The sequence below is a fragment of the Notamacropus eugenii genome, chromosome 2 (assembly GCF_028372415.1).
Source record: "Notamacropus eugenii isolate mMacEug1 chromosome 2, mMacEug1.pri_v2, whole genome shotgun sequence".
NCBI lineage: Eukaryota > Metazoa > Chordata > Mammalia > Diprotodontia > Macropodidae > Notamacropus > Notamacropus eugenii.
In genome coordinates this window covers 515,274,573-515,296,091 of record NC_092873.1, presented here as the reverse complement: position 1 = coordinate 515,296,091, position 21,519 = coordinate 515,274,573, and the positions used below count along the sequence as shown (strand labels likewise).

The 21,519-nt window shown below is 40.9% G+C and overlaps 1 protein-coding gene and 1 long non-coding RNA gene across 3 annotated transcripts in view; one reads left to right on the top strand and one right to left on the bottom strand.

Annotated features, from left to right (window-relative positions):
* The window catches only part of USP24 (ubiquitin specific peptidase 24), a 164,773-nt gene that overhangs the window by 17,271 nt on the left and 125,983 nt on the right, over positions 1 to 21,519 (top strand). For both annotated transcript variants that reach the window (XM_072649592.1, XM_072649593.1), the window contains one exon: positions 18,211 to 18,376. In XM_072649592.1, the coding sequence (XP_072505693.1) occupies positions 18,211 to 18,376 (166 nt within the window). Of the gene's footprint in view, positions 1 to 18,210; positions 18,377 to 21,519 lie in introns of those variants that run through there.
* LOC140530203 (uncharacterized) lies at positions 1,384 to 19,528 on the bottom strand. The gene is made up of 2 exons (XR_011975843.1): positions 19,441 to 19,528; positions 1,384 to 1,915 (listed from the first exon to the last, which is right to left on the bottom strand). It is a non-coding gene; the product is annotated as an uncharacterized lncRNA (long non-coding RNA).

Below are 21,519 nucleotides of genomic sequence, written 5' to 3'. Positions count from 1 at the left end.
TCTGGTCTTCTTTCTTTCTCCTGAATCTTGTATCCAGTCAGGTTAGTCATTTATTGAATGCTATGTGCTAGGCACTGTACTGAGTCCTCCAGGGCCTTTCATTCTAATGGGGGAGAAGGTGCCTGTGTGCAGCGGCCTGGGTGGCCAAGTGCCCAGAGACAGTGAAGCCCTTCCCCAAAGCAGCGGATGACCTGTCCTTAAAGGGAACTGCTTTGATGGGCATAGAGCTTGTGTTTCCTCAAGCCTAGCAAATGTTTTTAAAGAAGTCATTGTAAGAAATACACTGAGATCCTTATCTAATAATCTAGAATTGAACTCTGTTTGACTACAGAAATTGAAACATCAGCTTGGCCTGCTTTGAGGACCTAGCTTTAGGAAATGTGCATTTCTTTGGTTATTGTTTCTGCACCCGAGAATTATCCTACCCTTCCTTAGAATTATAGTGTTAGCTTTGACTGAAAATCAAACCCTTCAGTCTTAAGCAAGATGAGAGTTTACAATGATCCATTGTGGTGGAGTTATGGAATTTTAAAATTCAAACATCTTGAAAATCATCTTAACCACCCCCCCCCCCCCCCCCCTTACAGAGAAGGAAATAGATAGGTTCTGAACCCAGGTCTTCCAGCACTCTGTAAACCATGTTGCTCCCCCCCAATAGCCAAACCCTTGTGCAATATTTAAAATTCCCTTAAGCTTAAAACTATTAAAGTTTCTTTTTATTATTGAGGACAAAATGAATAAGTGATGCTGTTATCTAACTGGAAAATTGAGAAAAATGTGTACCCAGTGCTTTTCATCCAAGCAAGGCTTTGATAAATTTCTAAACTCCACGATCCACATTTCTGTGCCCATTACTGTGTTAGACAAGGAAGAAAAATTTAACTTGAGACTTAACTATAAGGTCACAATTTTCAGTACAGAACTGCCCCGTGCACTTAGGTACCTGCTTTTGTTTGGTACCTAAAACTTTAAAATAATCAAAATAAAAGTTTGTGGCATTTTGATCTTGCACACAACTGTAGTTTAAGTTGCATTTAAAGAAAAATCTTCATTTTTACGATTTGTAATGTGGAATACACCCTGAGGATAGTATTGGGTCTTGTAATTTTTTTTTGCCTTTTGTATGACTTAAAATTTGAACCAACTCATAGACTAACTGAAAGGTTCTTTGAGTCTCCAGGTCATACTAAAAAAGATTACTACCATCAGTCTTTTTTAAGTGAAAATTTACTACAAACATTGCTATTTTTTTTAATGACAAAGGCCTAGATTGCCAGCTATATATAATTTTTTAACCTTGTAAAAATTTGCTAAGTTGTCAGCATTAAGCATAACCAGAAGATATCCTTAATTTATTTCAGACCAAAAATGTGTTACCACTAATTTATTAATGCCTTTTATTATGAAATATTTTTAGAATGACAAGAAAAGAGTCTTCCTGGCCTTGTTAACTTTACAGCAAACTATATTTTCAATAAAAAAAATAAAACAAGATTCAGTAATGGTTCATGCTGTTGTTAGTGTATGTTATGCATTGTCACTTCTAAAGGGTCAGTGTTCACCTTGGATTAATTTGAATAAGAAACAAAGTGTGTATAGTCTTAAAGGGGAAAAAATGATCCTATTGATGTGGTCTCTACAGTAAACTCACAAATCTGTAACAACTAGGAGCCTCATAATGTCATTTAGAAATATGTTAGGTTCAATTACACTGAAAGAGTTGTTTAGAAATCTTTAGCAAACATTCCAGTTAATCCTTAGATAGCACTTGTTACAGCTTCGTGTTTCACTTCACTCACATGCTGACTTCCACTTGAGAACAGCGGCCGCTCTTCCTCACCTTTCCTTCTTTCTTGACCGTTCTCAGTAGTTCCCTTTGTGGTGATTTTTCTGCCATTGATCATTTCAGTAATCACTGGTATGGGTTTAGAGTTAACCCGTACAAAACCACCAAATTATGGAAAAGAAGAAAAAATAAGGTGTCCCATTAAACCAGTACACTTCCCCAAACCTGAAAATCCACTAAAGGCAGAGAAAAGAGGGCCCTGTCCCTTTGCTATTTCCCCAAGTTCCTCTTCAACTCCACCCCCTCAAATACTCAAATGGGTCTTCAAAGGAGACAAATGAAAATGGGTCCCCTCCACCAAAAAATTCCCTTGAAGACATCATCTTGGTTCCAGAATGTGAATTCTTATTCAAATGGATTATCAAAATGACTTTGACACCCACCATTTAATCCTTTTCTGTATTTGTCATGTTTCCTGTTTTTTTAGTACCTCGACTACTGACTTGAATGTCCTCTTTGCTTCTTTATTTTCAGGATTTGTATCCAGGCTCCACATAAGTATCAGTTTATGAAAACAAATGAGTACCTTCCAATCCCACCCAACAAACATTTATTAAAGCATCTGTTATTTCATACTGATACATAACTATTCCTGAGGGCGATATTTTTTCAGAACACTCATTACTTTATTTTTGGGGGCCCTTTGTTGTACTTTGCCAGATTAAGAACTCTTTAAAAAAAGACTGCACCATTTCATAATGCTGTGATGAGGTATAATCATTGTTCAGAAATAAAGTAATTGAATATTTCAAAAATAGGTCATAAATTTATATTTGAGAAAATGCCAACTAAAGTTTTGGCAGTAAACATGTTACTCAGCTTACGTTATGTGCACTGATGTGAACAGAGAATTAAGTATAATGAGGACAGGCTGGTTGGTTTTCATTACCTGCCACATGATTTAGCTTTAGCTGTCTGTTTGACAGATAGAGCTTGAACTGAAAGTACTCCAAGTATTCATAAAAGAGATCACAGTGTAAATCTTGAATTATATTACAAATGTAACAAAAGCTACGTTACAGTGTATAGTGACTAGAATACCAGAGATGTGTTAACATTTCTTTCTGAGGAAAACTTTAGGAAAAAAATGTTTTAAAATACAAAAAAATGCTATTTTGTAATGCGAAAAATATTTTTCTTCCCTCTCCTCTGGAGTAGTAGAATGGTAAATGTTCATAAAGAATTAAAAATACTTAAGGTTCTATGTGACTAAACCATCTGTGTGATATATTCATTTTCTTTGAGATAAAGTTTTGATTTTTAGACTAAAACTTGAGTTAATCAACTTTTTCTTAATAGATATTCTTTTGGCTACAAAGTGGTATCGTCACTAGGGGGAAAAGAACTGGATCTGAATTCAGAGGACCTGAGTTTTCATCCCAGCTTTGCTTGTATGTAATCCCTACTGCCTGTGTGGTCAGAACTAATTGAAGTCCTCTAGCCTCACCATCCATCAGTTTACTTATCTGTAAAAGGAAACAGTTGGACAAGATGAGCTCTGTGCTTCCTTGTGGGGCATGGAAGTGGAGCAGTGGATAGAGTCAGGCCTGCAAGCAGGAGAACCCGAATATTGTGACTCTGGGTAAGTCCCTTTTCCCTCTGTGCTGAAGGAAATGGAGGACACTTCAGTATCTCTGCCAAGAAAACCCCAAACGGGGTCACAGAGAGTGGAACTGGATAGCTAGTTCATAGTTTCTGGTAAAATTATGGACAACCTCGGTAGCATTCACATGAGTGATTTGTGTTCCATAACAATACTGTAAGACCTGCCGCGCTGGAGCTGGGGGACGAAGCCGTTTTCATGCCCCACTGCAGGCCGGTGATTTGTTCCCCAGTCAGGTTCTGTTATTACTTACTGATGTTTCCCCACTCATGGAGTGCTCCCTCTGCCACTTACCAGCCATGGGATCCTGGACAAGTCATTTAACCTCTTTATGCCCCAGGCAACACTTTGAGACTTTTACTTTGAACCATCCACTACAACAAATGGAGAAGTTTTGAATGCTGTGGATAAATTCACTTACCTTGGTGTAGTGTATTTTCCAGGGATGTACACATTGACAGTGAGATTGATGCACACATTGCCAGAGCTAGACTCAGTGTTTGGGAGGCTCCGAAGGAAAGTTTGGGAGAGAAGAGGTATTAGACTGACCACCAAAGTGAAGGTCTGCGGAGGTGTTGCTCTGACCTCATTGTTGTATGCCTGTGAAACCTGGACAGTCTACCAAGTGCCATCCCAGGAAACTGAATCACTTCCATTTGAACTGTCTTAGGAAGATTCTGAGGATCACCTGGCAGCGTAAGGTACCAGACGCTGAGGTCCTTGTTCTAACCAAACTGCCAAGCATTCAAACTATGCTTCAGAAAGCGCAACTCTGGTGGGCTGTCCATTTTGTTTGAATGAGGAATGTATGCTTGCCAAAAAGGCTGTTTAATGGAGAACTCACATGGGGCAGGCGATCACATGGTGGTCAGAAGAAGTGATACAAGGACACTGTCAAGGTTTCTCTCTCGAGAACTTTGGATTTGACTGTGCAGCATGGGAGACACTGGCACAGGACCACTTAGCATGGCATGCCCACATCAGAAAGGGTGCTGTGCTCTGTGAGCAAAGTAGGATTGAGACAGCACAAAGGAAATGTAGGATGTGCAAATTTGGAGTAACCACCCCAAATGTTCATCAGGGACTATCTGTGCCCAGTCTGTGGTAGATCATTCTGAGCTCGCATTGGTCTGATCAGTCACAGTTGGACACACTGAAACTTCACTTTATCATGGTGATGTCATTTGGGTCCTTAAGGACAACAACCAACAGAACTGTATGTGTAAAGTGGGTACCTCCTCCCTGCTTCCTGTATTGATGCTGTCACAGTCTGGTTATCAATCAGGAGTCGTTAACTGAGCATTTATTATGTGTGTGGCAGGGCTAAGCCCTGGGGAGAGAAAGAAAAAGCAAAAACAGTCTGCCCTCAAGGAGCTTCCATTCTAATAGGGAAGACAAATAGAAATCAGAACATAAAACAGATATGTGGACTAGATGCCTCCTTAGAGGGGATAGCACTCGGGGGAACAGGAAAGTCCCCTTGGAGAAGGCCATGCTTCATTTGAATTTCGTAGGAAGCCTGGGGATTCTTAGAATGGGAAGTTGGAAGGGAGGACATTGATAGAGTCATATCCAGTATAGGTGACATGGAGGGGATTAGAATGGAAGAAGGTTGAAAAATGTATGAAGAGACCAGATTGTAAAGAGCTTTGAATGCCAAAAGACTTTGCATTTGATCCTGAATGTATAAGGCAACCTCTGGAGCTTTAGTGAGGCCAGTGAAGTGCTTACATCAGACTTGGAGAAAATCACTGACAGCTGTGTGGAGGAAGGGTTGTAGGGTGGTGTAGGCCGAAATACCAACCAGAAGACTCCTGCAGTAATTCAGGGGAGAAGTAGTGAGGACCTGGACTGGGCTAGTGACTCTGTAAGTGGAGAGAAGGGGACGTATGATTTGTTATGGAGAGAGAGTATACAGTTATCTCTTCTACATTGAAACTTTCCCCATTGTGGTTTCAATATGTTGTGGGTCAGCATAAGAAGTTAAATGGGAATTTTGGGGAAGTTTTGCAGAAGCTGCAGATGACATGTGAAGGTTTGCAGACTACACAGAGCCTATGACCAAATACTTAACCCACATTTTACAATAAGGTACTACAAACACCCTATAAAAGAAAAGAAAAAAAATCAGATTTCTCTGGTATGCAGGGAGGGCCAAACAAATCTTACTTGGATTTTCCAGATCAAGGGGAAGCTGTGTCCCTAACTCCTACCATGTCAAAGGACTCGCTGTAAAAGATTTGGCAGCAGTGGAGTGCAGTGTGACATCAAACCAATGGTTCATGCCTGGGTACACACAGGAAGGATGATGAGCCCATCGGTTGTAATAAGGAAATCAGGAAAAAGGATGGGTTGGAGGGTGAATTTTGTTTGGACATGTTGAGTTTGAAATGCTTATCAGACATCATTTCAAAATGTATAACAGGCATTTTGTGATGCAGAGGTGTAGCTCAGGAGAGAAGCTAGGGTTGGATGAATAAATCTGGGAATCATCTGCATAGAAATAATTGAACATATGGGAGTTTATATTACTAAGAGAATGAATAGAAAAGAGGCCTTGGGGGACAGCCATGGGGGCAGGCATGAGCTGGGTGAAGATACAGTCAGATAGGTAGGAACAGAACCAGGAGATCTAGCAAGGTCATGAAAATTAATGGAGAGAAGTATACCCCAGAGGAGAAGAAGATCTCTAGGATCATAGGATGCAAAGAGATCAAGAAAGATGGAGATTACCAAGGGGCAATTTGGCAATTAAGAGAGCATTAGTAATTTTGGGGAGAGCCATTGCAGTAGACTGAAGTCAGAAGCCAGGCTGCCTAGAGTTGAAAAGAGAGTCTGAGGAAAGGAAGTACATGTAGACAACTATTTTGTGTATAGCATAAGTTGAGAAGAGCATATGAAGCTAGATGTAGATAAGAGCTGGTGGACATGATAGAGTCCTTTAGGTGGGTTTTCTTTTTGTGTGTTGTTTTTTTTTTAATGGAGATTTTAGCTTTTTTGCAGGCAGTAGATAGGGAGAGATTGAAGATTACTGAGAGTCGAGGGGTGATGTGCTAGAAAAGATGAGATTACAGTTGGCTTTAGCTTCTCATCTTCAGACTCTAGAGAAAAGGAGGAGTTAGTGGGAGGCACAGGTCAAGAGAATGAAGAGGGCGAAAAGAGGGAGCGTTTGTCAGATTGCCTCGGTTTTGGGTGGTGAATTATGAGGTGAGGTCCTTAGCAGAGAAACTGAAGTTAGGGGGAAAGAGTGACATAAGAGACAACTGAGGAGAGAAGAATTTTGGAACACCAAAAGTTTGCATTAAGTGTAATAAGCAGCAAAATTAGGGAAGAGGAGGAGGAGTTCTGCCTTGCTATATTGAGTTAATCTAAGTTTGGATTGGACACAATCAACCACAAGTGCTTGGAGATTTTCTTCAGTTATCTTTAGGACTGTGTGTATAGGAGCAAAGGAGGTCATATAGTGGGGTTACTCCTAGTGTTTGGCAAGATATGATTGAGTGAATGAAAAAGATTCAAGAGAAGAAAATAAGCTAGATTTTAATGAACTAGTCCACCAAGGAGTCAGGATTGGGAATGAAGAAGAATATGGCCAGACAGTAGTGATGGCCTGGGGTAGTACAGAGACATAGAGGAATTGGACATCACAGAAGGCAAAAACTAGGCTTGGGAGGGAGAGACAGGAAGAGAAAATATGATCAGCCTGGAATAGTGCTGAGGGAGAGGGGCATTTGAGGTCACAGTGAGGATATTAGGAAACTTGGGGGCAGTGAGGCTTAGCCAGAGAAAGTTAACAAACTGATGGGATTACAGAAATTTGAGAGTTCTTGAACATTGAAGTGTCAGGATCGATAGTGTGACCATTCCTGCGTGGGCCTGAATTAGAGTGGAGGTATAGGTCATGTGGAGGTTTTTGATATATTCTTTGTAGTTAGCAAGTCAGTAAAACATTTATTAACTGGCTACTCTGCCAGGCACTGTACTGAGCACTGGGGAGAAAAGAAAGGCAAAAGACCTGCCTTCGAGGAGCTCGCAGTCTAACATGCAAACAGCTATGGAAAAAGAAGCTCTAGATGGGGTAGGCTGGAAATAAATGCTAGGATTAAGGCGTATGGGGAGGGCTTCCTATAGAAGGTGGAATTTTAGCTGAGACTTGGAGGAAACCAGGAGAGCTGGAAGTGAGGTGGAGGGGATTCCAGGAAGAGCCAGGGAAAAATAAAAAGAGTCCAGAGTCCAGAGGTGGGTGGTCTGGTAAAAGGAACAGTGAAGAGGACAGTGTCACTCCATCAAACAATATGCAGTGGAGGTAGGGTTGTAAGATCTGAGGAGGTGATAAGAAATCACTGGAGTTTATTGAATGTAGATAGATGGATGACATTCTGGGACACTGAGCTTGGCTGTTCATTAGACAGAAAAAGAAGCCAGACTGGAGGTCAACAGAGAGGTTACAGCTGGTTCAATAGATTTGGGAGCTGATGAGATCACCAGACAAAACAGTATAGAGGGAGAAGAGGGCCCAAGGTTAGAGGGTGCGACCTGGAGGAAGATCCAGCCAAGGAGACTGAGAAGGAGCAGGCGGACAGGTAGGAGGAAAACCAGGAGAGAGTGGCATCCCTGAAACCTAGAGAGGAGAGGGGGATCAGCAGAGAGGCCAAAGAGAAAGAGGATGGAGAAGAGGCCTCTGGCTTTGGTGACCAAGAGATCTTTAGGAGCTTGTGAGAAAGCAGTTTCCTTTGAATAATATACTGGAAAAACCCTCAGCAGTCACGTGTATGTTCTTTTGCGTAATGAGCAGAATTTGCCAAAGGAATGGCTGTCCTTTGGGCAGTGACTAAGGGTGCCAGATTAGCCTAATGGGTGATAAAAATAGCGACAGCAATGGCTAGAATTTAGAGAGAATTATAAGTTTTTCAAGGTGCTTTACAAAAAAATATTTCCTTTGATTTTTATACCAGCCCTGGAAGGCACATGCTATTATAGGTCCCCCTTTACAGGGACAGGGGCAGGATACTTGGGTGATTTTTGTCCTTTAGCCCTTTGTTTTACGACACTTTCCCATTGTGGATTGCATCCTGTTTCCAGGCCCTGCTATCTCATGTAATGCCCATTGTCAGGTTTTTTTGTGGAATACAGAGACTAGTTGCTTTTCTGTTAGTCTTATGCCAGTGAATGAATGTTAATTAATGAAACCATGGAATAGTAGTGCTGAGCCTGGAGTGTGGAGATTTGGGCATTGCAAACCTTGGTTTGAGAAATTCACTGGCTGATGGGGAGATGTGTCAGACAAAGAGTCAGGATGCTTGAACCCTGCCAACTGCTCACTCTGTGTCCATTTAGTAATCTTTACTTTCTAGACCATGGTGTCCTCATTTACAAAATGAGAGGTTTAAATGAGGTGATCTTTTGTTCTCTTCTGACATGCTCTAGGTTGGTGGCATTGTGCAGTTCAGAGATTTATGATTTTGTGTTAAAGGTCCTGAGTTTGAATCCTGCCTCTCTGACCGGGGCACATCGTATCACTTTCACTCTGCTGATTTCAGATGCCTTGTTTGTAGAAAGGTGGATTTGGACTAGATGATTTCTGAGGTCACTTTCAGCTTTGTTTCTATGATTTTATATTACCTTATTTCATAAGCACTCTTTTAAAATGGTGTAATAGACAAAATTTCAAGTTTTTACTACAAATCGCAGAACCGTTTTTCAGTGTGATTGGTAATTCAGAAATGTAGTTTTGCATATTGTGTGTAATCGGAAAACTACATTTTTTTCATCATGTTCATACTTGGGTATATTTCATATTTCTTTGTTATATTGTCTTACTATAACCTTGGGGATGAGATACTGATTTTTTAGTAGTGAAATGTGGAACATATTTTCTCCTTTTTTATATTATATCTTTCCCCCAATTACATGTAAAGACAATTTTTAACATTAATTTTTTTTAAAAAAATTTTGAGTTCCAGATTTTCTCTCTCCCTCCTTTCCTTCCCTTCCACCTCCATTTGATATGTTATATATGTGCAGTCATGTAAAACATTTCCACATTTGCCATGTTGAGGAAGAAGAAATAGACCAAATGGAAAAAAAATAGAGAAAGTGAAAAATAGTCTGCTTTGATCTGCATTCAGGCCCCATCTCTCTCTGGATGCGGATGGCATTTTTCATCATGAGTCCTTTGAAAGTGTCTTCGCTGTATTGCTCAGAAGAGCACAGTCATTCACAGGTTGATCATTGTACAATGTTGCTGTTACCGTGTAGGATGTTCTCCTTGTTCTATTCATATCAGTTCACATCAGTTCATAGAAGTCTTCCCAGGTTTTTCTGCTCATCATTTCTTTGTAACACAATAGTATTCAATCATAATCACAAACCCCACAACTTGTTTAACCTAGTTGATTGGCATTCCTTCACTTTCCAGTTCTTTGGCCTCACAAAAAGAGCTACTTCTAAATATTTTTGTACATGAAGGTCCTTTTCCATTTCCTTTGATTTCTTTGGGATATAGACCTTGTAGTGGTATTGCTGGATCAAAGGATATGCATAGTTTGTTTACCCTTTGGGTGTAGTTCCATATTGTTCTCCAGAATGGTTGGATCAGCTTATAACTCCACCAGCTGTTTAACAGTGTCCTGATATTCCCACTAACATTTGTCATTTTCCTTTTCTGTCCTATTAGACAATCTGATAGGTGTGAGGTGGTATGTGGAGAATATTTTAAAGAATCATTAGAAGCATTCATTTTACTTACTTGAATTTTTTGGTTTGTTTCTCCAGTTCTAAAGCTATGATCCTGTGATTTATGATTTTAGTGTTTCCTCATTAGGAAACTCTTAGAAATCTGCTGCTGTTTTGCATTTGTAGTCTTAAGTCACTTAAGACACTCAAATTAAGTCACTCCAAATCTTCCTAAAGTATTACCTTGGTCCGTAATGGAATCTCAGATTTGGAAGGGATCTCAGCAACTATACCTAGCCATGCCTGAAAGAGTCTTTTCTGCAGCAGTCAGCTAAACTACATCAAGGAGTCATGTAGACTCTGCGTTAACACCTGCAGTGATGGGGGACCAATTTCCTCGGGGCAGTCATCAACTTTTGGGGTATTTTTGGACTATTCTCATTGTTAAGAGATTGTCCTGATCTCAAGTCTAAATCTACTTCTCTTTAGTCCCGGCTCCTTTCCTCCCTTATCCATGTCCTACCCATGGAACCAAATAGAACAAGACAGTTTCCTCTTCCAGCTGATATCCCTTAACGTACTTAAAAACAGCTGTCTAACCCGATTTCTCACACTTACTTCATAGCTTTATATTTTATTATCACCAGATCATTCACTAAGTGACCTTTTTTTTGGCCCCTGCAGTTCTGTGCCCACAGAAAGAGAGCCTGTGCTGATGAAGTGTTGAAATGTCTGCATCAAAAAAAACAACTAAGGATGTTTATATAATCTTAACGTTATGGTGCTTAATGAGGAGAAGGAAGACAAACATTGCCACCTTCCAGCGGGAGGGTAGGCAGGACCTGATTTTGTCTTTGTATGCACAGTGCCAACAAGGCTTACTTGTTGACCAACTCATATAGACATACATCATTATGGACAAAATACCATGAGCTGCTCACACTAACCATATCTCTTACCACTTGAGCTCTGAATTCTTTAAAATTAGTGTGGTCTAGTAGAAAGAACTTTGCAATCAGAGAACACAGCAAGGTTCAGAGTTTTTATGACACTAATTTCTCTTGGTCCCCTTTTGTTATGTAACTTCTCAGTCTACCTTCTTGGAACACTATCCACATTATCCACAGCTTCCTGGCTGGGCTTTCTTTGCATCTTTTTCTACATTTGGTGACCTTAGCACCCCTGGGCTTTTATAAGCCAGCTTAGGCCTTGTCTCACTTGGCTCCAGTCTGTCTTCAGGCATTTAACAGGCCATTTATCCCTGACTCAGGTAAATACTTTTCCCCTTTCTATTTCCCCTTTAAGATGGTTTGTTTTCCCTTATCTCTCTTTTTACTTACTTTGATTTTTTCTCTAGGCTCTCTTTCTGTGGGTACAAACTGTAATGAGGCTTCAGAAGTTGCTGAGGCCAAAAAAAGGTTGCCTGGTGGTGAATGATCTGATTAAAGCAATTAATAAATACTTTTAACTAATAATAGTAGCTAACATTCTTATAACACTTACCATGTGCTTAGCACTGTGTAAAGCATTTTAGAATTATAATCTCATTTGATCTTCATAACAACCCTTCCCAACCAGGTGCTATTATTACCTCCATTTTACTGCTGAGAACACTTAAGGCAAACAGAGGTTAAGTGACTTGTCCTTGGTTACTTTTAAGTATCTGAGGTCTTATTTGAATTCAGGTCTTCTTAATTCTAGACCTGGAACTCCACTGTGTCACCTGCTTGCTCTCTAGCTATCTAATCATTAACTCCATTGGGTTTAATTTTATTATCTCTACAGATGACTCTCAGATCTGCATATCCAGTTCTAGCCTCTCTTGAGCTCCTATTACAAACCACCTATTGGATTTTTTAATATGGCTGTCCTACAAGCATCTCAAACTCATCATGCTACAATAGAAATAGAATGCTTCCCTTTGGCAGCCTCCAAGATTGGTTGGATTGAGGAGACACTTCTGTCCTGAAAAAGCTAAGGGTTGACTTCAAAGAGTTGGTTTCCTGTGTCTTTTTTCTGTAGTATTATTTAGTTTGATAATCTCTTCTTTTTGTGAGACCAGTGAGAACCGCTTAGACATTTTCTTAAGAGTGATGATAATAATAAGGTCATTGAGGGCATTTGAGTGTGCTCATGCACTGTGGTGGTATAATATTATAAAGTTTTCATTACATTGCCCCTGGTCACACAGCTTCTAAGTGCCTGATGTCATATTTGAATTCAGGTCTATCTGATTCCAGGCCTGGAACTCTACTGTGTCATCTGCTTGCTATCTAGCTGGGTAATTACAGGAATAGTGATAACTCAAACAGTATAATTTTTGGGAAAACAACATGTAAAGACTTAGGTGAATACATGCTATATATACATACATATATACACATATATAATACATATATATATAATGTTTGTGTGTATACACACACAGAGTAGATAAAGGTAATTGGAAAGGAGAAGGTCCTAACAACTGGTAGAGCTGGGAAAAGCTTCCTGGTGAGGTAGGATTTGAACTGAGTCCTGAAGGAAGCCAGGAAAACTAGTAGAGAGGAGGGAAATGCATTACTTACCTGGATGACAGCCAGTGAGTGCAGAAGCCTAGAGATGGGAGATGTGTGTAAGGGACAGCAAAGAAAGCCTTTGTAGATAGATTATCGAGTGTGTAGAGTTAAGTGTGGAGGGTAAGAAGATTTTAAAGGTAGGTTGGGTCCGTGGTATAAGAGCTTTAAGTGTCAAACTGAAAACTACATATTTTATTCCGGGCAATAGGGAGCCACTGGGAATGTAGGGAATTGAGTAGGGAATGAGTGACACATCAGACTGGCACTTTAGGAAAATTATTTTGGCAGCTAAATGGAGGATAGATTGGAATGGGGACAGACTTGAGGCAAGAAGACTATTTTGAAGGTTTGAGATTACATACCCTCTGAAATCCAAGATATTCAGACTTAGAAGTGAGGGAGGGAACAAAGGCCATTTCAAGGTAAGGAGGAAATTCATGTTCAAGATGTGTTTCTAGATTCCTCATGCGTTTTTTTCTGTTCCCAATAATAAAAGACATATGGAGAAAATCACAAAAACACTGCAAATTCATATTAAGTACTTTCAGCTGGGATTCTTGCAAGACTATTCTTTTACATCTTTCTTATCATTTCCTTTTCCCACTCGCCACAGTGGCTATTTAAAACCTTTTCATCTCCCCATTGGCATGGCCATTCACCAAAAGCTCCTCTTCTCATCTCCCATCACTTACATGATTACCTCTACTCTCTCCTTCACACAATCTCACATGAAGAAGTAGCCTTTCTCCTTTATAAAAGCAAATCCCTCTGTGTGCAGCCTTGGTCTCAGTCTAGCGTTTCTTTTCCAGTAGATTGCCCCTCTCTTTAATGTTCTGTCTCTTCCTATTGGCTTCTTTTTTGCCTCTATCTCTCCTATCTTTCAGAAATTCTCACCTGATCTGAACATCCCCATCAGTTAGTCTCTCTATCTCTTCTCCCTTTCATGGTTAATCTCCTTGTGAAAGACTGGGTGCCTCCACTTCTTTTTGTCATTTTCTTCTAAACCTCTTGCCATGTGGCTTCTGATCTTGTATCACTCAATTGAAACTCTTCAAAATTACCAATGATCTCTTAATTGTCGAATCTCATGGCCTTTTCTCAGTCCTTATCCAGCTTGACCTCTGCATCTTGTGACTCGATCTACTAAGTTAGGCATCTCCCAAGGCTGTGTCCTTACTCTCTTTTCTTCTCCCTTCAGATTATCCACTCCCAAGTTTTCATTTACCCTCTCTGTGAGAATCTCAGATTCTCAGATCTGTCTAGTGCTGACCTCCAGTCTCTCCTCACCTTTTGTCTCAGGGACATTTCAGCCTCAAGTCCAGAACAGCAGTTAGTGTCTTTCTTGCTCAGCCCTCCCCTCTTCCTGACTTGGCTGTTATTATTGAGGACACCATCATCGTCCCTGTCACCCAGGCTTAAGCTCTGTTATCGTCCTCGATTCCTCCCTGGTACTCACCCCACATACCACATACCAGTCTGTTGCCAAATCTTGCGCTTTTTTTCCACAACATCTTTCATACACATCTGTCACTTTCCATTCCAGCTGCTGCCATCTTGATGCAGCCTCTCATCACCTCACTCCTGTGTTATTGTAGTAGCCTTCTGACTGGTCTCTTTCCACTGCAGTCTTTCCTTTGGTTGGCAAAATGACCTTCGCAAAGTGCAAATCACCACTGCTGACTATTCAGCGGATTTCAGTGACTCCCTTTGCCTCCGGAATCAAATAAAAAATCATCTGGCTTTAAAACTCTCCACACCTTGACCTTCGCAGTCTTCTTACAGCTAACTGCCTTCCATGTATTTGACGTTCCAGTAACATTGGCATCCTTGCTGTCTCTCTTAACATAAATTCCGTCTTCCAGCTCTGTGCTTTTCACTGTCTGATTTTCCATTCGTGGAATGTTTTTCCTCCTTAGGTTTCCTTCTATCTTCTAGATTCCTTCCAGACTCTGCTTAGATCCCCCTTAAGAAGGCCATTTTCAGGCTTCCACTGCCAATCTGAAATTACTTCCCATGTACACTGTGTATGTATCTAGCCTGTATGTGCATGGCTGTGTGGGTGTCTCGTCTCTCCCATCAGAGAATGTAAGCTTCTTGAGGGCAAGGATTGTGTTTCTTTGTATTCCCCAGCACTTCTCAGTACAGTATTTGGCCTACAGGAAATGCTTAATCAGTGCTTGTTAACTGACTTACTTTGGTAACAAAGTTCAGAGGATGTGCTTTTTTGAAGTAGGTACGCATTTCTAAGACTGTAAAGGACAAAGATAATTCCTTTGTGAAGTTCTCTTTGTAGATGAACTCTTACCTTTGGACCAAAATAAAAAATTTTTACTGTTAACACAGATATCACAGGACTCATAAGAACAAAATAAAATTGTGTTCAGCTCTTGCTACAGCTCCATTTTTAGGACTTCCAAAATACCTGTTGACTTCATAAATGAATGGCAGCTGCATTGTGTCAACTCTGGAAAATGTCAGCTAAAAAAAGCCCTCTCAGGCCCTGTGAAGTTTGGCCCTGCCATTGCCAATGTCTTATAAAAGGGGGACATCACGAGCTGGCCATTTTAGTACTATGTTAAGAAGACTTCCATTTAAGTACTTTTTAGAGGCTGACGGAAAATCAAATCGTTTGTTAGAAATGCTACAGAGTATTCCTTTAAAGCCATCTCCCTTTTTGTGTTTGCATACTTGTTTGCAGTTAATGCACTGTTTTTAGATAGATTTCGGTAGACATTTTATCTGTCTTGACTTAACGTAGATTAAAAGAGGTCAGGATTTTTAAGGAACAAAAAAGGACACAGATTCAGGAGCTATTCACAGTAGAGGATCCAGTTGTTTAGCACTGGAAAGATACTGTATGGGCAGAAGCTACTTACAGGCTGCTTCATCACTCTGATGTTTCTCCCTCCATGTCATTAGCTACCTCTTCTAGCACGTAATTCTTTTTAAGGAATCAACCACATATCAACCACATATATATATATATCTCTTACAGGTCACTTAAATCATATTCTGAGTTTAGATTATAGTTCCATAATTTGAAATGTCTTATGTTAGGAATTTGGGGACAACCCCATATTCTTTGTCTCTGAATTTATCTTGATAATTTTTTTTTAAATTGCTTGATGAAATAATTCATCTTAAATCATTAGGATGGTACAGTATTTCTCTTCTGGGAATATGCTTATGAGGTTATAAATAGCTAGGTGGGCACAACGAATAGAGCACTGGGCCTGAGTTAAAATTCTACCTTATACTCTTACTAGCTGTGTGACCTGGGGCAAGTCACTTGGGCAGAAGCCTTCCTCAGTTTCCTCAATTACAAAATGAAGGATAATAATAGTACCTCCCTTCCAAGACTGCTGTGAGGATCCAAATGCAACAGTATTTGTAAAGCAGTAAGCACAGTGCTGGGGTCATAGGTACACAGAAATAGAAATGTTAGCTAGTATTGTTGTTGTTATCATACAAATTATACTGAGGAAATGTTCTTAATGAAATCTGTTGGAAAGATAGTGTGCTGGAAGGAATACAGAGTTGGCATTGAGAGCAGGAAGCACTGGGTTTGGATCCCACCATTGTTTGAGTGGGAGCAGGTCATTTTACCTCTGAGTTCCACATGCCCTTGAAATGACAGATCCACTTCTTATCCTTATATGCTTTTTGTAAATACATTTCTGAAAATGTTTGTAAATAACTTTAATCCTACAGGATTATTTTGGAGATATTTAACCTTCTTTTCCTTAATTTATAGTCACTCAGCACTAACTTTATCATTTCAGAACCAACCTTCCTATCCTCTCTACCCTGCTTACTCCAGTTTGCAGTTTGTAGCCTAAGTCAACTGGTAATTAGGTAGCAAAGTGGGTGGATTTCTGGAGCTGGAGTCAAAAAGACCTTAGTCCAAATTCCATATGAACCACAAAACCTGAGCTTCCAGTAATTAGAAGGCAATATTCTCACCATATTCTTGCTCTGATCAGTCCACATGTGGAGGACTATGTTCTGGGCATCACAATTCCAAAAGAAGATTGCTAAGTTAAGAAAGCTTTCTCAAAAACGTAAATAAAAACAACTCTGAGATGACCCATCACACCTATCAGAGTAGGTAATATGACACAAACGGAAAATGTTGGATTCTGGAGGGGCTGTAGGAAAACTGAGACACTAATGCACTGTTGGTGGTGGTGTGAACCGATTCAGCCATTCTGGAGAGCAGTTTGAAACCATGCCCAAAGGGCTGTAAAACTGAGCATACCTTTTGATTCAGCAATACCACTATTGGATCTGTATCCCAAAGACATAGAAACAAAATGGGAAAAGGATCTCTTTGTACAAAAATATTCTGTGATGGCTAAGAACTGGAAATCCAAGGGGTGCCCTCCTTTGGGGAATGGCTAAATAAGCTGTGGTTCATGGTTGTAATGAAATATTAGTTGTGCTATAAGAAATGATGAACCTGGAAAGACTTACACGAACTGATGGAAAGACATGATGAAAATGGATGATGATGGAAAGACGATGAACACAACCAGAGCATTGTACACAGTAACATCAGTATTGTTCATGAATGACTGAACTCTTCTCAGCAATACAATATCCAAGACAATGCAAGTCCAAGAGGACTAATAGTGAAGCCTACATACTATCTGCCTCCAGAGAAGGAACTGATGTTGATTGCCTACATACTAAAATGGGCTATTTTTCACTTTCGTTCATTTTTTCTTGAGTCTTCTTGCACAAAATGACTAATATGGAAATGTTTTACATAATTCCACATGTATAACCTAGATCTGATTGCTTACCAGAAAGGGGGAGAGGTGGGAGGGTTAGAATTTGGAACTCAAAACTAAATAAAAATTTTAAAAAAGAAAAAATGGAGGCCATTCACAGGAAAATCAGGGTGACTGGGGCCCCCAGGCTGCATGGCGTGAGGATTGCTTGGAGGAGCTGTGAGTGTTGAGCCTGAGAATGGGGAGGTGAAAGAGGGATTCCATGGGTTCTGTTTGACTCCACATGACAGAACCTGGAGTGGGTGGGGGAAGTGGTCTGGAGGCAACTGTAGGCTCTCCATTGTCCTTCCTAAGCTGAACAGGCTGCCTCGTGGGAAGTCTTTGGGCAGAGATGACCACTACTAGTCAGCCTCAGGTGGATATTTCTTTCAGCACAGGCTAGATTAGTTGGCGTCTTCTGTTCATCCCAACTCTGAAATTTGGGACTCATAATGAAATTGGAAACGCTTGCTTAGATTTTCGAAGGAACTATCATGGATATTGAAAGAAAGTTTTACATATTAAGAACCAGCATAGTAGAGAATTGTTTTGAAAAAACAATAGTGACCTTAACTACTTTAATGGTAATCAAAACCTGAGTCACTGCTTTCGTGAATAATGACATTTGGAAAATTTGTAGGTACCGCTATAATTTTTATGTCATTTATTTTGGAAATTAAATAATACATAGCGTGGTTAAAATTTGAATTTTTCATTTGCATTAATACAACTTTTTTCTTTAACTTTTTTTCTTAGAAGAATGATGAAAATGGCAACTGCTCCGGAGACAATATTGAGTTTCCTACAACTAACTTATATGAACTGGAAAGCCGTGTTTTGACTGACCATTGGTCCATCCCTTACAAACGGGAAGAATCATTGGGAAAATGCCTGATAGCTTCTGCCCGCCTTGCAAGGCTGGGTAAGTTTTTCCTATATGGGTGAGGGGGAGAGTTACCTTGTGACATACAAATTCCAGTCAAAAAGCAGAGCACAGAAGCAAGGTCCTGGGGACCTTTGGGATTCAGCCGCTAGGCAGCTAACTGGTTCTGGATAATATTTACATTGATAAACTGTCTCGTTATCTGGTGGCTGGTCTCTGGTGGGAAGAGCTTCATTTGGAGGAGTCTTTAGTTGACTATTAAGGAAGCTGGCCTCTGGGGCCAGGTAGCTGCTCTCTTAACAGCTGCAAGGACTGAACTGGATGCAGGACTGGCTGTGACCTCCCTTAGACCTGGGGGACAACTTCCTTAGTGTTGCTGTTTGTAAGACTCTTGGGTTATGTTCCTGGACGGCCTCCATCGGGGTCTGAGAGAAGGTGGTGGTTGAGTTGGGGTGTGACCCATGAGGCTCATGCCCCTCTTCTCTCTTCCTCAGGGTGCCTCGCTACTTCAGCTGGTCTGACTGGCCTGTATTGACCAGGAAGGAGGGGGAGGGAACAGAATAAGTATTTATATGGCACCACCTCTGTACCACGCCTGTGCTAAGAAATTTGCAGATACTATCATTTAATCCTTATAGCAGTCTTGCCAGGCAAGTGCTACTATGATCCCCATTTGACAGTTGAGGAGACTGAAGCAAACAAGGGTTAAGTGACTTGCCAAAGGTCACATAGCTACTAAGTGTCTGGGACTGGAGATGAACTCCTGATGCCAGGCCCAGTGCTCCATCCACTACTCCACCTAGGTTGGGCTCTCACACCAGTGCTGCCAACAGCTGACTTTTTAATCTTGAGTAAGTCACCTTATCTTTACCTGTATCAGTATGTTGTATATAAGGTGCTTAATAAATGAGAAGGCGCTATTTGAATGTGTTAGCCACAGTACAGTTATCAGCAGAATCAAGTGAGGAGACCAGTGGATCTCTATGGTGCTTTCTTGCTCTAAAATGACATAATTCTGTGGTGTAAGATTTGTTCGTTCAATTGGTATTTGAATTTCCTGTATATTTCATGAAGGATATCTCAGGAAAGAGATTGTGACTTACCCAGTCACGCAGCTAGTTAATCCCAACTTCAAAACTCTTATATAGTGTACCACTCATTCATATGTTTTTCTATTATACTTCAAGTTGGATATGATTTTAAGTCTTAAAGTACTGAAAAGCTCATCATCCATAGTCCCACTGTCACTGAGAAAATAGTGATATTAAAATGACAAGCTCTTAAGGCATCAGAAAATTGGAACTTTTACGGTTTTTCCAGTGTAGTTCAGCTGCATCTCCTCATTCATTTCAGGGCTGTAGTTGTCTTTGTGGGAATCTCTATTCCCACACGCATCTTGAAACTACATGAGACTATGATCATGCCCCATAAAAAAGTTTTTTTGTTGTTGTTGTCATTGAGGACACACTGAAGACAGGTCCTCCATTCAGGTGCCTTCCCAGGGAGAATTTATAAATGGTAGGATTTGGCTGCAGCTTCTCTCTACTTTCCATCCTCTTTCATCAGTATTCCTCTGGTATTCTGTTCTTTATTCTCTCATGCAGCGTGTCCCTTCTGTTATTGTTAGACAAAATCACATGTTGAGATTACTACTAATTGGAGTGAAGAACTTTGGGGTTCTTGGCATTTTCTCTTCCCTTTTTACTATTGTCTATTTTTACTGTGCAAATGTGAGAGGTATACTTGTGCTTAGGACAGTCTTGCAGCTTTGTTGTTTTCATGGAAACCAGGAGTCCCATTCCATATCCTTAGAATGCTGTGGAAGTGGGCCTGTCTTCTGGAAGTCCCTATCATTGGAGGGCCAGGTTCCACAGGTTTTACTGTGTGTGAGCCCTGTCTCGGCCTGGACATGCTCTGAGAAGCACCTGAGCTAGAATTTGGGAGGTTTGTCACCATTTTGGCCATATTATTTTAATCAGTGTCAATCAGTCAACATTAATTAAGCACCTATCATGTGTCAGACCCTACGCTAAGCTCTGGGGATACAAACACTAAAAAAGACAGTTCCTGCCCTCAAGGAGCATCAGAAGAAAGCTGAAAAGTAGGTAGGAGCAGGGATCTGGGTACAGAGGAAGGTCCTGGATCAGGGCACACTTGAGAAATCAGAAGTCAAGTGGCGAGTTAAGTGGGCAGTGCAGAGGCAGCTCTGCTGCATCCCCTCCTCAAATGGAGATTCTGGAGTCCATGACTCCACCCTCGTATAGAGGGGCAGTGAGTAGTGATGAGGTTGGAGTACCTGATTTAATTTTGTAGGTTATCTTAGAGACTTCTGGAAGCAACCTACCAAGTCACAGCAGGCTTGGAGTTTGTTCTGGAGGAGGGAATGCTCATACTGACAGAAGGCTTGGCTTGTCATGGACCCCAAAGTGGATCCTCTGGTGCCAGCTGCGTTTTGCTTTCCCTCTCAGGATTTAGCCAGGCTTTATTACAGACATACAGTCTGGACCCTCTAGCTTCAGAGGCTGCCCATTCCACTTAGGAGAGCTCTCATTATTAGGACACTTTGTTGTCCAGTTGTTTCAGCTGGGTTCGACTCTTCATGACCCCAAAGATGCTGGAATGGTTATAAATAGAAAGAACTTGGCAGCTTTTCCCTTCCCGGTTTTACACGGTGGGGTTGAGCAGAACCCATCAAATCGAAAATCCTGGAAGATGGCTCTTTTGTCCTCCCCAGTCCTCCCTGACAGCTCTGACGAGCAATCTTCCCGTGGGCCAGACTCGGGGCCCTCGGCCACCCTGGTTTCTCTCCTGAAAGGCTTTTTTACTGTCCTTGTGCTCAAGCAGCTTGTATTCAGGTCTGACACAGAAAAAAAACGTGTCCTTGTTGAGTGCGTGCAGAACAGACACAAAGGTGGTTCTTTGGGGAATGGAAGACAACAAGAAACACCAAGGGGAGAAGGTGGCCTTCAGATTGATCCTTCAGGAGAAGAGGGATTCCAGGTGCTGAGTCCACAAAGGGCATCACTGCAGGCTGGCCGAGGCAGAAGTCATCATCTCCAGCAGAGAGTGGAGCAGCCTTGCCCTGCTTCTCTTTCCCTCAGTGTGACTTAAACAGACACGAACACCCTTTTGTCCCTAACCCCAACCCCTGACACACACTTGTCACCAGCCTCTTACACACC